A 16,036-nucleotide genomic window follows, 5' to 3' on the forward strand; every position below is an offset into this window, starting at 1 on the left:
GTCTATGCTCCAACTAGTAATGCTGAAGAAGCTGAAGTTGAATGGTTCTATGAAGACCTACAAGACGTTTTAGAACTAACACCCAAAAAAGATGTCCTTTTCATTATAGGTGACTGGAATGCAAAAGTAGGAAGTCAAGAAACACCTGGAGTAACAGGCAAATTTGGCCTTGGAATACAGAATGAAGCAGGGCAAAGATTAATAGAGTTTTGCCAAGAAAATGCACTGGTCATAGCAAACAACCTTTTCCAACAACACAAGAGAAGACTCAACACATGGACATCACCAGATGGTCAAGACCGAAATCAGATTGATTATATAAAGGACAATTTCAGAAAAAAGAGGAGAGAGGAGAAAATGGAAATAAAAGGGAATATGAGATATTTGCTCTTCGGATATTAAAAAAAAAAACTTATATATTTGTGTCCTTAAAAATAAAATGTTCTAACAGCATTTCATCCTTCACTACCCAAGTACTAGACTCACTTTCCCTTTGCTGCTTTTCCTTCCTTCTGTCTTTCTCTTCCTTCTCTTTTTTTCATGCCCCTTTTCCTTCTACCTTTTGATTTCCCATTTTCTTTACCAGGAATTACTGCTAAAGCCTGAAAGATGCTGCAACACCAGCCCAGCAACATCACTGGCTTCCTAGGAGAGCCAGTAAAGAGATTGGCCTTCATCCCAGGTTGTTTGGAGGCTGTTGAACAAGCTGAGCATCCCTAATCCAGTCACATTGCTCCAGTCTCAGTAGAGACTCAGTCTATTTGGAGAATTTTATAATTTAGGGACCTACTAAGGCCTGTTTTTGGAGAAGGAAATGGCAACCCACTCCAGTACTCTTGCCTGGAGAATCACAGGGACGGGGGAGCCTGGTAGGCTGCCATCTATGGGGTCACACAGAGTCAGAAACGACTGAAGCGACTTAGCAGATGCAGCAGCAGCAGGGCATGTTTGTAAGGCCAAATAATTAATGACAAGGATAGTTACTCTAAAAGGAAGAGAGAATGGTATCTCACTTATCAGATAAATGTGTTTTTGAATCCAGCTTTCTGATCTACTCTGTGTCTATGTGACCAGTTGGACAATCGTCCAGAGGCCTCAGTAGTGGACAGATGCATACCAGTATTTCTTCCATTCATGTTCAGAGTGTTTATGATACATGGGTTTCCTGTGGGTCAGCTAGTAGGCAGCTCACTGTGGGCTGCTTAATTTTCTCCAGATGGTGCTTGCAGAATGAGGGAATCAGTGAGGCTGTGGTGACTACTGCAGGTGGGGAGCTGTGGTTCCAGAACATTTCCCCTGATTACAAAGGAAACTATGAATTTGGGGATCCCCAACTCTGAATGTCCTGGAAAATCACAAGGATACCCCACAAGGGAAACACTTGTCAGTCAGGGGGATTTCAGATCAGTCTGTCTGAACCAAGAGAAGGCTTCAACAGCACCATGTAAGTCAGTGATGTCAGAACCTTCCCATTTCATTACCATCTACCTTGTTTGAATATGGCCCAAGGAAGAAGATCCAGAGAGGGAGAGAGAAGGAACCTTGCCAAAATGGACACATCCGCATTTCCTGGTAGGTTCCCTGGGCCTCAGCAGGGGAGAGGGAAACATTGAATAGGCTGAATATGAGATGGAGCTGACCCTTGACTGACATGGACTTGTGAAACCCAGAGTGATAGAATGTATGGAATGGCTGCAAGGTGATGCTGGAAATGAGGATGCAGTGGAGTGTGGGTGATGACAGCCACTGCAGGAGGATGAGCCAGTTCACCTTTGTATCTGCTATGGTCTCAGTCTTTGTGTCCCCCAGAAATTTCATATGATGAAATCCTGATTCTCATGGTTATGGTAATCCTAGGTTGGGCCTTTGTGTGGTGATGGAGTTGTAAGGATGGAGTCTCTTCAATGAGATGAGTGCTTTTATATATAAGAGACACACAGAGCTCCTGAGCCCTCCCCTGTGTGAGGATACCCTAAGAAGTGAGTGACCAGAATGGACCCTGCATGACCACGCTGTGGAAATCCATTTCCATTGTTTTTAAGCCTCTGATATTTTGTTATGGCAACCCAGAAGAACTAATACAGCATCCTAACAATCTTTAGACAGTTCAGTAAAGCTCATGGTATTTATACAAAGGTACAAAGCACTTATATTTTCTGGTGTAACACTGTGATAGTTGGCTGACAGTTCGTGGCTGGGTTTCATAAAGAATCCTGAGAATTCAGTCTTCTTGGTAGCATGACCAGAACCATGAACAATTGTCTAATTCTTTGATTCTAATAACATGACCCAGCATAACTGGCTGTGATTCTTACGTAATCTCTTAATGATCTTCTTTGTAATGCCAGCTTCTGTTATTTGTGCCTAATTTTAGTAGGAGCTTCATTCTCTGAATTGTAGGGGTAGATTTTCTTTTGATTTTCTATTAAGTGAAAATAAGAAATGTTGACAAATTGCCCTCATAGAGTTTGACATCTCTACAGAGTCTGTGTTTATTTTTTTAAGAGGAGACCCATTTCACAGAACATGCATTAAAACGCTGTAAATTTCAAATAAGCTTGCTATGGGATAGATGATTCTGATAATCTCAGACCTGGATTGCATGGATGTGGATTTAGCACTAGGTGTTGATCATTCGGCGTGCCAGGATCTTGGTGTAAATGTCAATTTCAAGTGTGTCCCTGTGCAGGCAGTGGAACAGGCTATAAAATGCAGAATGACGCACATCTTCATCGCTGGACAACAGGGATGGGAGTCCCGACCAGTAAATATTATTCTCCAACATCTTCCGCATTACTGGAATAATAATCTGAATACCCAAAAGATAATGAGTTCTTATGTGCTTTATGAGGATTCGTTTTGTTCCTTCTAATTATCAAATTAAGATCTGGGGAAGACATATGAATATAAAACTATCTAGATATGGATTTTGGAGCCAGCCTATGAGAAAACTACTATGAATCTAAAAAGTAGAAACATAACTCGAGTTTAGTTTTACCTTTCTCTTTTCTTCCTTCTTACTCTCATCCTTTGATTTGATGAGAACAGAGAAAGAAGACAAGTGGAACTTCAATAGCATATCTCCTGGATTACTTTGAAGAAAATTCTGATCTTGGAAATTCTGTTCTCTAGTTCTCATACTCTTGAAAATATTTCAACCACCAGTGCCCAGGAAGAGGCAAGCTTTTGATGGAATTGTGTGCAATGCAGGGAAGACTGCACATGTCAAAAATTGCAGTGAAATTCTGATTCCTTTACAGTAGAATCTATCACTATGAATGACTAGGCTCCTGCTTTATGTAGTAGCAGTCTAGAATATACTAGTCATGAACTTTTTCTTGCAAAATGAGATATTTTAAAACACCTTATGCATTACAGAGGTGACCTCTTTCATTCATGAACAAAGCAAGAAAGCCCTCTGCAGGATGCTCACCTGGCAGAATTGCCTCTCTATGAATGCTTGAAGTTCTTCTACTTTTTTCACGTTCTCTTTGGCATTTGATAGGATAGTGTCTGAGACTTCGATCATACCCCGCATGTCAGTGACTAGATGATTCAGAGGTCTATGCCAGGAGTACAGTAACATGAGTATCCACTTACTAAGGTCTTCATTCTAAGCAACCAGAAGAAACATTCTCATTAAAATAATCATAATTAAGTGGTTTTGGTAACATGTGATCTTTGCTTAGAGCAGCTGACCTAAAAAACTTTTGGTTATTCCTATGTGTATGCAGAGATTTTAGAGGGTAGTGAAAGTTAGAAAAGTATAAAATGTAAGCTATTAGTTCACACTTTGCTGAATTATTAAAAATCTAGGCTATGCTAGGAACTAATTCTTCTGATGCATTCTAATTTATACCATGAAGAATTTTCTTTTGTCCCCTGAAATTCTACCACCACTCGGTGAGTTCTTTTATGTTGTGTATTTTCTCGAGAGAAATCTAAGTATTTATGCAAGTCAGTATGTGCTGCAGTGCCTGACCCAGGAAAGAGGGATTCCACCTGTGCCCACATCATTGACACCCAGTGATTCATTTGTATTAATGAATCAGGTGGGTCCTCCATATTGATTTTTTATTGGTAATTGTTTTATGATATTACAACAAAGAGACAAGGAAGAAGACATGACATTCCTAAACAGGCTTCTCTCCTCAGCTGATCCCAACACCAGCCCCCTGCTGATATCAGAACAGTCTGTTTTGTTGACATGTGTCCGGGCAGAAAATGGCATAGCGTTGTCTTTAGTAACAGCATCAGTGGGATTCACAATGGAGGGTTTTTCCCCCTACTTCACTACTATTACCAGAATTCAGCATGAAAATCCTGGGGGCTGAAAATTTCTAGTTAATATGCTTGATTTCTTTACAGCCATGAACTGTTTTACTGGTAAAGAACAGAGAACTGAATAGGATTAAATATAGTTATGCACCTAAGGTGCTGAGTAAAATGTAAGGCCATGTAGTGAACTCTCAATAAACTTTAAATTTAAGATTATTGAAAAATCCCTCCTCTTTTTTCTCTTTGACTTTTTCCTTTACTTGATCATCTTCTTTATTAATAAGCTTAACAGAGGAAAAGAATGCTGGTATCATTAAGAAAGTTGTAGAGAGAGAAGTTAGTATTTTAAGGGGGGATGCATGTGAAAATATTTTAAATAGTGTTAGGACGAAGGATAATGCAGGAAATCAGAAAGGAGGGATCATAAGGGTAAAAATTTGGAGCTGCCATATGATTGAGGCTTGATATGTAAACTGTGCTGTGCTCAGAACAGATGCAATTGTGGCCATGAAAAGCAAGGCAATATGTTATAGGCCATTGTAGGGGAGACTTACAAATTAAGAATAAAAGGTGATGGAGGATTCATTGAGAATGACGAATGAAGGAGGTGTCAGAGAAGTAGAAGCAGTATCAGGAGAGCCTTGAAAGGCAGATGCGAGGGCTCGGGTGGTGCAGTATAGCATTCCCAAGTAGCACTCACTAGTAACAGGGAGCACTCAAAACTGGAGTGTGTTTCTTACATATTCATGAATTTTGCAATCTTATATTTTACTCATGGAAGTTCCCATTCATTTCCTGTTTTTGTACAGTACAATAGCTGCAATCCTGTGTCTAATCCATTGGTTGAACTAAAGTTGTCTGCATGGACAATTTATGGATCTGTTATTTATCTTGCTACTACAGATCTTTACTCATCCCTTGATTTTGCTCATGCTTCATCAACTGCATAATATAATTTCCTTCAATTGCTTATGGTTCCTCCACCTTTTTCTGCATGTACAGTTACCATTACCTCTTATAATCTGAAGCCTGGTAACCTACAACTGTCTCATATGATCTTGTGAAAAACCCAGGTGAAAGACTCACGTCTATCTTTTCAGCTTTGTCCATGTCTTCGGTAGTATGGAGGGAATTGGTATGGCAGCTCTTGGTGGCAGTGAGATAGTACAGTTTGCCCTGGGCATACTTTTCATCCTGAAAGTGATCAGGCAATTAGTTAGGGTTTTGGGGTATTAAATAGATGAACCCACTACCAAAACATTAACATGTTTGACAGTCCTGTAATTTTCTTAACGGGGGGCATCACAAAATTTGAGTCATTCTTTTCCTACTTTTTCTATACGTTGTCTCTATAAAATGATTTTACATGTAAATTTTCTAAGTTCAACCTTTTCCCTTCTCTATTTTATTATTATTATTTTTTATTTTTTAGTATTTGAACCAAATATAGCACTTTTGTGCCAATACTTGATGCTTCCCAGGTGAAGGTAGTAGTAAACAACATTCCTGCCAGTGCAGGAGATATAAGAAGACTCAGGTTTGATTGCTAGGTGAGGAGCATCCCTTGCAAGAGTGTACAGCAGCCTACTCCTGTATTCTTGCCTGGCAAACCCATTGGACTGAGGAGCCTGTTGGGCTACAGTCAGTAGGGTTGCAAAGAGGTGGACACAACTGAAGTGACTTAGAATGCATGCATGCACCTCTTTTTAACCATTTAATCTCTTGTTTACTGTGGGTTAGAGCCAATATATTCCCTTGCAAGGAGTAATAAGTTATGATTCTGACTTATCTCTGATCCGCACACCAAGAAGTTTAGTGTTCATCCCAGGTACAGAATACAGTGTTGTTTATGGGGACAAAATGGTACGGCAGAAAAACGTGGCATAAAGCTATAGGAAATAGTAAGCATGGACAGAATAATAAGAGTAGAGAAATCTAGATAACACATTGATAGAGAAAAACTAATCTTTAGCGAAGCTTATGAACATTTCAAGAGATTACTTGGAAGAGTTGGGGGAAAAATGGACAGTCAAAAATGGAGGATGAAGCAAAAACTAGTGTGTAAAAAGAACTACGTGAATTTAATAGAAACCTTTAGCACAGCCTTTTATTAGCTGTCTGCTCTAATGTGTGCTCCTTGATTGACCTAAAAGAATTAACATACAACTTTCAAAGACCTTCCTCAAAAAGAGAATAATTGTTTCCAATTGTAAACTCCCCTTCTATTGTAGTTCAAAACCTATACGCTGCAAATCTTAAAACAATAATTTGTAGCATTAAAAAAACTACCAGTATTTGTTTTTGTGACCAACATTCAGCTTTGTTTAATATGTTCCATCCACCAAGTTCACTGCAGAGCAGTTTTCATTCGTCGGCTATTTACTCTGAGCCTGGAGAAAAAAGCCCAGAGAGACACTGAAGCACCAGAAAATCAACATGCTTCCTTTTCCCCAGTCCCACCTAAAAGTGCTTTATGTCAGGTAGTATTATGGACTAAATGTGTATTCTTCAAATTCATGTGTTTGAGTCCTAACTGCCAAAGTACTGTGTTTTGAAAAGGGTTCCGACTTTTTGGGATCCCATAGACTGTAGCCCACCAGACTCCTCTGTCCATGGGATTGCTCAGGCAAGAATACTGGAGTGGCTTGCCGTTCCCTTCTCCAGGGAATCTTCCAGACCCAGGGATAGAACCCAGGTCTCTTTCTCACATTGAGAGCAGATTCTTTACCATCTGAGCAACCAGAGACGCCCATTAAGGTTAAATGAGCTCTTAGGGTGGAACACTGATCCAATAGGTTTAGTGTCTTCATGAAGTGAAACACCAGAGAATTACCTCTGTGTCTCTTTGTCTTTTCCTCTATCTCTCTTCCCCACCCACCACCCTGTCTGAGGAGGCACCAAGAATCCAGCCTGGGAGGAAAGAGTTCTTATCAGAACCTCACCTTGCTAGCACCCTGATCTGGAACTTCTAGACCCAAGAACTGTGAGGAAATAAATTTCTGTTGTTTATTCCACTGAGTGTATTGTATTCTTTTATGGCATTCCTGGCTGACAAATACAAAATCATTTATTTTGGAAATTTACAAAAGAAAATGAATGAAAGGAAATTGAAAAAGTTATTGCACTTCTAGGAATCTTTGAGATTTCACAAAAAGGATCCTTTATTCGTATTCCACATCTTATGAGCTGATGGCTTCTTTGACCTAGACACTGTGTTATTTGAAGTTTGGCTGATGCAGCCTTCTTGTTGAAAGGACAGTATAGCCCAGTCACTTACGCGAAGGTTCCATCTGGAATCCTGGCAGGTTAGAGTCCATGGGGTCACAAGAGTTAGACAGGACTAGCAACTAAACCACCAACACCACAGTACTTACAAACTCATTCAACATTATTCTGGAATGCTTAAGGATGCTTTGGGACAGCAAGGTGGCATTGAGAAACAGTTCTCTAAGTAAATCCAGGGGGATGTCAGACACGTCAGGACAGCAGGACGGGCATGAGTTGCCTTGGCACAGGAGCAGATTTGACATGACCAGCAGCAGCAGCAGGCAGGACCCTATTTAAATAAAAACATGAACCATTCTGAGATGATCTAGTCACCTGAGGTTATCAAATCCATCCTGTGGAGGGAAGCCTTCTCTTTCCCAGTTGCTCTGAGCAGGAGTTGGTGCTGTAGTACCTGGGGTAGGGAAGAAGGAGTGCCTTCTGTGTAAATTTACATGGATGATGGTATTTGCACGGATAGATAGTGGGAGAAGTAGGTTACTCCCTGAATTTTTGTATTGCTCTCAGAAGTACTTCTGTGCTCTGCAAACATTTGGAACTTAATTCTGAGCCAGAGTGTTTAGGCCATTCTTTTAACACAGTTTAATGTTCGGACTCTGCAGACTCTGGCAGGGAGGCCCTCAAGGAGTTTGTAATTTTTTCACTCTGCATTGACTAACGCTTGCATTTTAGACACTGAAATGACAAGAAAAGTCCAGTTGATCTGTGTGGTTTACCATCACGCTGGGGTAAGAGTAAACACATGACTGACTGATCGCTACTGTTGAGTAAAAAGAGAATACCAAGAGAAAAAGGATACTGTACCTTGGATCTGCTCACTCACCTTAGTAACCCCATGCATGTCTTTGATACTTTCCCAAAAGCTTTAGAACATCTTAAAATTTGTGTTTCACAGTAACCCTGTGGGATAGCTTTTAATCTCACCATGATCATCAATTTATGTTAATGAAGATGCAATGACTTGGAGAGGGCAAGTAATTTTCCCCAGGTCCCATTATTAGCAGATGCAGGTCACTGGGCACCAGTACATCTGTTCACTTCCTGATGTCACATCACACATGCCTGTGGCTCTCGGTCTGCATGTGTGTAACCAGGAGCCACAGCAGGATCTGTGATGACTCTGCTTAATGAGAAAAATATTTTGTCTTTGACTGCAAAACAGCAGTGACCCTAGAACATTGGTTTTATCCATTTGTTCTGCTCTGTCTATAAAACACCCACTGTTAAAGTCTTTGACAATTATCAGTGTGGGGGCCTGGTTCTCCTGGCTAGCCTTTCTTCTAGGTACCTTGACAGCTCTTCTACTTTTATGCATCTTTTTTTTTTTTTTTTATGAATATTACTCACCTTTATTTTTTTTCTTTTTTTCTTTTTTTTAATTTCAGATATGAAATGTGAATTTCATGTGAAATGTCATGTATGAAACGAGATGCGAGTCCAGGTTCAGTGCACGATGCTGGATGCTTGGGGCTGGTGCGTTGGGAAGGCCCAGGGGGATGGTATGGGGAGGGGGGAGGGAGGAGGGTTCAGGATGGGGAGCATGTGTATATCTGAAATTTTATGCATCTTTAATCCTCTCATTACGTTTGTTTCTTCGAGAAAATAGCAAATAAATCTCCAAATGATAATACAAGAATATTACCTGCTCAGCACCCAAGACAACATCATTGGCTCTGGGAAAAAGGCCTGCCCTTTCCTGACTTTGACTTTTTAGGGACAAAATTTATCTGTCTGGTCGGGAGTACATCCTGACAACCCATGGTGCTTAGTTTTTGAACCATCTCCAAACATCTCCTCTTTGATGGTAGAACTAGACCTTCATGTTTCAATGATGTGTTGTAAAATTTCAGATATTATTCATGGCCCCTACCTTTGACCAACAGAAGCATAAAATCACAGACTCTTGCAAGCGTGATTTTAATATTACTTTTCCTGTTCATCCATCAAAGTAAGCATAATTTAAGAATGAAGTGAGCAAGAACTGAGTTTGGACAAGAGAACTGGTAAAACAGGGATTATATCCTCCTGAATGAGATCTTAACATGATTCTTTTTCCAATTTACCAGAAAAATGGTGATATAATTAATGATAAGATATCAACATTTACTAGGTTTTTGTGCTCCTAGTTTAAAGGGGCATGGTACCTAAGAATAAAATGGTTATTTAAAATTAGGTGATAAAAATAAAAGTAGTTCTCAAAAGGAAGACATATAAGTTGGAAAAATTTGAAACTATATCTTTTATCAACTAAAAAGCTTATTGTGACAGCCAAGGAGAATAATAGCTTGTATAACATAGACGAATTTGTGTGCATATATTTCTGTGCATGTATACATGTGTTATGCCTAAATATATGCTTAATTCCTTCATGGAACTTTGGACCTTATAAAATTCGATTTTATAAGAGATGGTAAATATAGCAGAATACCCTAATTCCTAATGTAATTGGTCATTTACTTGTAGGTGACTATGTGGTTTGTTTTTCTGTTAAATTGTTATTCGTGCGTTTGCTTTGGTAGCACATATATTAATAAATTGGAGATTAGCACGGCCCCTGCCCAAGGATGACACACACATTTCTGAAGCCTTCCATATTTTTCTGTAACAGCTTCAAGGGGTGGGACAGGAAGGAAGGTGGGAATGAGGTTCAAGAGCGGGGGGACATAGGTATACCTATGGCTGATTCATGCTGATGTTTGGCCGAAAGCAGTACAGTATTGTAAAGCAATTTCCCTTCAATTAAACATCAAGAAATTCAATTATTAAAACTGTTATTGGGGATCATATAACAGGTTCACATATCCATTGTATGACTAAAGAGGGTCTGACTAGAAAATGATGGTGTCAATTATCATCGGTTAGTGATTCATTAACTTTATAGTTGAATGAGAAAAGTAAACTAACCAACACTACTGTCTGTGATTCAGTGCAATAGCAAGCTATAATCCTTGCTGCGTTCGCTTTTAGGTGGTATGGTGCCCAAACTTTGAAACTGAGGCTGTTCCCAGAAGCGCACAGTCGTGAGTCCTGCCCAGGGTTTTTGTTCCTGATGCTGGAGGCTTCCGTTCGCTGGTCACTAAGGCTGAAATTTTCTCTGCTGAGCATTCTCTGGGTCTATCACGTGCACACGTTTTTATATTTTGGTTTTCTAATTTGATTCTCTTATTCTTTTGAACAGACTACCAAGTCCCTTTACGATTTATTTTTCAGACCCTTTTGTGCTTTGATCTTCATGATGCTCATTAGTGTATTTCCTTCCATGTCTACCTCTCTGAGTAGTTTTCAGCATCTACATAAACCCTACCCTATTCTCTTATTGTCTGGATTTTGGCATTTAGCATCAGCATATTTTTATGAACTTCATTTTCCTTCTGGTGCGGTTTTTGGTACACAGTTTAAGCTGGTTGGCTCACATCTGGCTTGTTCATGTTGTCTCCAAATAATTACAGAACTCTGCTTTCTTTCTAGGCAACACTGCCCCTTGTTTTGATACGATTACTAATTTTCTGTGATTTCACTGCCTGCGCCACAAGCTTTGTCTTTCTCAATCTACTATAACTTGAGTACTATGCGCTCTATGTTGTTATTACTATTTTAAATCAATATCTACTAGTATAGCAGAGAATTAAAGGGAATAAAATTGCAATAGCATTAGTAATAATACATTCCCCCAAAATAAAATCCAGTAATGCTCCCAGTTTTAAATTACTTTCTATGCATGTATTGTTGAGGTCCCTTACTCATTTTTCCATACTAGGTGTTTCAATTTTGAAATAGAATGTAGAAAACAATGGACTGGAAAATTATGAAAATCACATTGGATTTTAGATGCCTCAAGGTTAAGTATGTAATTATTAGTTTGTTATAGTTAATAAGGCTATTCTGAGCACATATAGCTAAGTGTTGGGTGACAGCTATTGAATGAAGGATGTATACTGAGAACTGCAGTCACCAAACAGGTGATTGGTGATAAAGAAAACAATGCCAGGAAGACACAGGCTTTTGTTCTGGAAGGAAAAACTTACAGGGTCTATCATCTACAGTCTGCTCTTCAGATTTTTCAAAACACTTACTCTTCCTTTGCTCATTTAATAATTTGGATTGTTTGATTTCTTTCAATAATGAGTTGCATGAGTCTCTTATATATACTTGGATACTAAGCCCTTACCAAATAGGTGATTTACAAATTTTTTTTTCGTTCCATAGGTTGTCATTTCATTTTAATGATGGCTTCTTTTACTATGCAGAAGGTTTTGAGTTTGATGTGATCTCACTAGTTTATTTTTGCAGTTCTTGCCTTTGCTTTTGATGACTGAGTTGTTTGAGCTGCTTGTAGTTTGGAAAGCAATCCTTTATCAGTTGCTTTATTTGCTATTATCTTCTTCCATTCTTACCAAAAGACACAGACTGGCTGAATGGATACAAAAACAAGACCCATATATATGCTGTCTACAAGAGACCCACTTCAGTCCTAGAGACACATACAGACTGAAAGTGAGTGGATGGAAAAAGATATTCCATGCAAATGGAAATCAAAAGAAAGCCAGATTGTCAATTTTCGTATCAGAAAAAATAGACCTTAAAATAAAAACTATTATAAGAGATAAAGAAGAACACTACCAAATGATCAAGGGATCAGTCCAAGAAAAAGACAGCAATTTTAACTATGTACCCTACATAAGAGCACCTCAATATATAAGGTAAGCACTAACTGACACAAAAGGAGAAATTGACCATAACACAATAATAGTAGGCATGTTAACCCCGCACCTACACCAGTGGACAGATCATCAGAACAGAAAATATAAGGAAAAATAAACCTAGAAGGAAATATTAGAGCAAACAGACCTAATTGATATCTTCAGCACACTCCATCCAAATGCAGAAGAGTATACTTTCTTTTCAAGTGCATATGGAACATTCTCCTCATCTTGGGTCACAAATCAAACCTCAGTAAATTTAAGGAAATTGAAATTATATAAAGAATTTTCTCTGACCACAACACTATGATACTGCTACTACTACTGTTGTTAAGTCACTTCAGTCGTGTCCGACTCTGTGCGAGCCCATAGGCAGCAGCCCACCAGGCTCCCCGTCCCTGGGATTCTCCAGGCAAGAACACTGGAGTGGGTTGCCATTTCCTTCTCCAATGCATGAAAGTGAAAGTGAAAGTGAAGTCCCTCAGTCGTGTCCGACTCTTGGCAACCCCATGGACTGCAGCCTACCAGGCTCCTACATCCAGGGGATTTTCCAGGCAAGAGTACTATCATACTAGATATTGATTATAGGAAAAAAGAAAAAATCTTTAAGGAACACAAACCCATGGTGATTAAACAACACATTTCTAAATAGTGAACAGTTTACTGAATAAATAAGGGAAATCAAAACATTCCTAGAAACAAAGAACAATGAAAACATGATGATCAAAAACCTAGAGGATGGACCAAAGCAGTTCTAAGAGGGAAGTTTATAGTAATACAAATCCTACCTCAAGAAACACATTGAATAGGTGACCTAACTTTACATATCTTTAACTCTTTAAAAATTTCTCTTATCAATGTCTTAATGGTTTTGCATAAAACCTTTCAACACCATGCTTAAGTTTATTTCTAAGTGTTTTATCTTTTTGTGATGCAATAGTAAATGGAATTGTTTCTTTATTCCACTATCTGATAATTTGCTGTTGATACATAGGTAGACAACTGAGTTTCATATATTGGAATATAGTAAACATAATGTATGCTACATCTTTAAAGAATAGACATTTTTCCCATAAATAAGACATATAGATGATCACAAGGTATATGACAGGATGCTCAGCATCACTAATAATCAAAGGAAATGCAGATCAAAAACACAAGAGATATCACCTCTTACCTGTTTGAATGGCTAGTACCAAAAATGTAAGAAAGGACAAATGTTATTGAGGATGAGGAGAAAAAGGAGTGCTTTATGCACTGTTGGTAGGGATGTATACCAGTGTACCTCCATTGGAATCATAGTGTGGAAGTTATTCGAGAAATTTAAAAGAGAACGTTTATGTGATCCATTATCCCACTTCTGGATATATAGTCAAAGGAAATGAAGTCATTGTCTCAAAGAGAGATCTGTATTCCCATGTTCATTGCAGCATTATTCACAGTAGCCTTGTTATAGAAACAATCTTTCAACAGGTGAATGGTGATGTGATATATATAGGTAAATATTATTTAGCCATTAGAATTAGAAATCCTTCCATTTGTGGCAACAAGGATGAAACTGGAGGGCATTACACTAAGTAAACTAAGTCAGAGAAGGACAAATACCATAGGATCTCAACTATAAGGAATTTCCAAAAAAGAAAAAAAGGAACTCAGAGTAGAAAAATGATTGCCAAAGACTGGAGGGTAGGAAAATTGGGAAAGATTTTTAAAGGTTACATATTTTTATGTATAAAAAATTATTAAGATGAAGATCTAAGTTTGAGCTTCGGGTCTAATCATGAGATTGAACAAGCTCTGGGTGTCGGGATATACAGGGAAGCCTGGCGTGCTGCAGTCCCTGGGGTCACACAGAGTGGGACACGACTGAATGACAGACTGAACTGAAGAGAGTGGGAATTACCTGTGTTCTCCTCAAAAAGCAAAAGTTAAATGTGTGTGGTGATGGCAATGTTACTTAATAGAAAAGGAAACTCGTTTCTAATCCATGCACAAATGGGGGTGGACAAGATGACAGAGGGGTAGGTGGAAGTGGGGTATACCTCTCTCCACTGATGCATCAAGAACGTCTAAAGACGCAGCAGTTCTCACAGAAGACCAGGTGAATCCTGGCAGGACTCGCTGACTACTGAGAAGGAACATCCGGATCCATGCAGAACTTGGTAGGACAAAGGAAAGAAGGGACAAGGAGGAAGGGGAAAGAAGGACGAGAGCAAGTGGGACCAGCCTGCACCTGGGGGAGAGGGAGCTGAAGTGCAGGGGAGAGATCCCCGCACCCATGGCCGTCCACTGGGACAGGGGAGGCATTTGAAGCAGTTGGGGAGTGAACTCACTAATCTGTCACAGTCTGAACAGAGTGAGAACCACATAGACAAGCCATGCTGCAGCCTTTCATACCTCGGACAGGGTTGTAAGTCCACTGGTGTCCACAGAAACTGGGAGCTGGAGCCATGGGGATTGTAGAACGATCCCAGGGTGAGGACTCCTATTGACCGTGGGGAGTCAGCCAGATGGGATGAGATGGAGGAAATCTGCTGCATGGAATGCTTCTTAAGGAAAGCCATGAGGCGTAAAGGTAGGGTTCCACTGCCTGTGGAGTAGAGCTGTCTCTTTCTCCATGCTGGTACCTGTAGGTTGAGCAATAGAGAAAGACTTCAGTGAGGGTGGTCCTTGAGTGCCTGATGCACTAATCAATGGAGAATTTTGAATGTCTGTATACCCGACCCTACCTAATTCTCCGGAGAAGGCAATGGCAACCCACTTCAGTACTCTTGCCTGGAAAATCCCATGGGCGCAGCAGCCTCATAGGCTGCAGTCCATGAGGTCCCTGAGGGTCTGACCACCACTGAGCGACTTCACTTTCACTTTTCACTTTCATGCATTGGAGAAGGAAATGGCAACCCACTGCAGTGTTCTTGCCTGGAGAATCCCAGGGACAGGGGAGCCTGGTGGGCTGCCACCTTTGGGGTCATACAGAGTCAGACACAACTGAAGTGACTTAGCAGCAGCAGCAGCAGCAGCAGTCCCTGTGTTGGTATTAATATTTATAAAAATTATTAATGGATGCAATAGAGAACCAAAAGGACTATAGTTACAACAGTAGTAATAAATTACCCCCAAATTATAATCCATTAATGCTCCCTTTTAAAACTGATTTTCTATCTATATATTATTGAAGTCTCTTAACTCATTTTCCTTACTAGGCAGCTCAATTTTGAAATGAAATATAGAAAACAATGGAGTGGTAAACTCTGGAAATTACCTACCTTTTGATATGCCTCATTAGTAAGGATGCAAATATTAGGATTTTTTTTCCCCAGTGGGGCTGTTCTTAGTACATATTATAGCTCACTGTGGGGTGATTAGTATTGACTAAAGAATGTACACATTGAACTGTAATTGTCAAACAAGTGAGTGGAGATGAAGAAAGTAATGCCAGGAAGGCACAGGCTTTTATTGTTCTAGACGGAAAACCTTGCTGTGTCTCTCATCTACAGTATAATCTTCAGATTTATTGAAACTCTTACTTTCCTTACACTCCATTAAAAATTTGGATTATTTGGGGTTTTTTGCCATTGAGTTGTAGGTCCCATGTATTTTTGGATATTAAGCCCTTAACCAATATATGATTTGGAATATCTTCTGTAAATCTGTAAATTGCCATTGATTTTGTTGATATTCCTTTCTTTGGAGTCTGATGTGGTTCCACTTGTTTGTTTTGGCAATTGTTGCCTTTGCTTCTGCTGTGAAACCCGAAACCTCATTGCAAAGAC

At 39.5% G+C, this 16,036-nt stretch overlaps 1 protein-coding gene and 1 pseudogene across 1 annotated transcript; one reads left to right on the forward strand and one right to left on the reverse strand.

Annotated features, from left to right (window-relative positions):
* Positions 1 to 2,462: 2,462 nt before the first annotated feature.
* On the reverse strand, positions 2,463 to 14,826 carry LOC113881941 (placental prolactin-related protein 3-like). The gene is made up of 5 exons (XM_027525066.1): positions 14,661 to 14,826; positions 7,653 to 7,834; positions 5,365 to 5,472; positions 3,434 to 3,613; positions 2,463 to 2,809 (listed from the first exon to the last, which is right to left on the reverse strand). Exons 1-5 carry the CDS (start codon positions 14,713 to 14,715, stop codon positions 2,621 to 2,623), a joined length of 714 nt encoding a protein of 237 aa, XP_027380867.1. The 5' UTR covers positions 14,716 to 14,826; the 3' UTR covers positions 2,463 to 2,620.
* On the forward strand, positions 10,071 to 10,162 carry LOC113882318 (annotated as a pseudogene).
* Positions 14,827 to 16,036: the final 1,210 nt, after the last annotated feature.

Source organism: Bos indicus x Bos taurus, chromosome 23 (genome assembly GCF_003369695.1).
Source record: "Bos indicus x Bos taurus breed Angus x Brahman F1 hybrid chromosome 23, Bos_hybrid_MaternalHap_v2.0, whole genome shotgun sequence".
In the NCBI taxonomy this organism is placed as follows: Eukaryota; Metazoa; Chordata; class Mammalia; order Artiodactyla; family Bovidae; genus Bos; species Bos indicus x Bos taurus.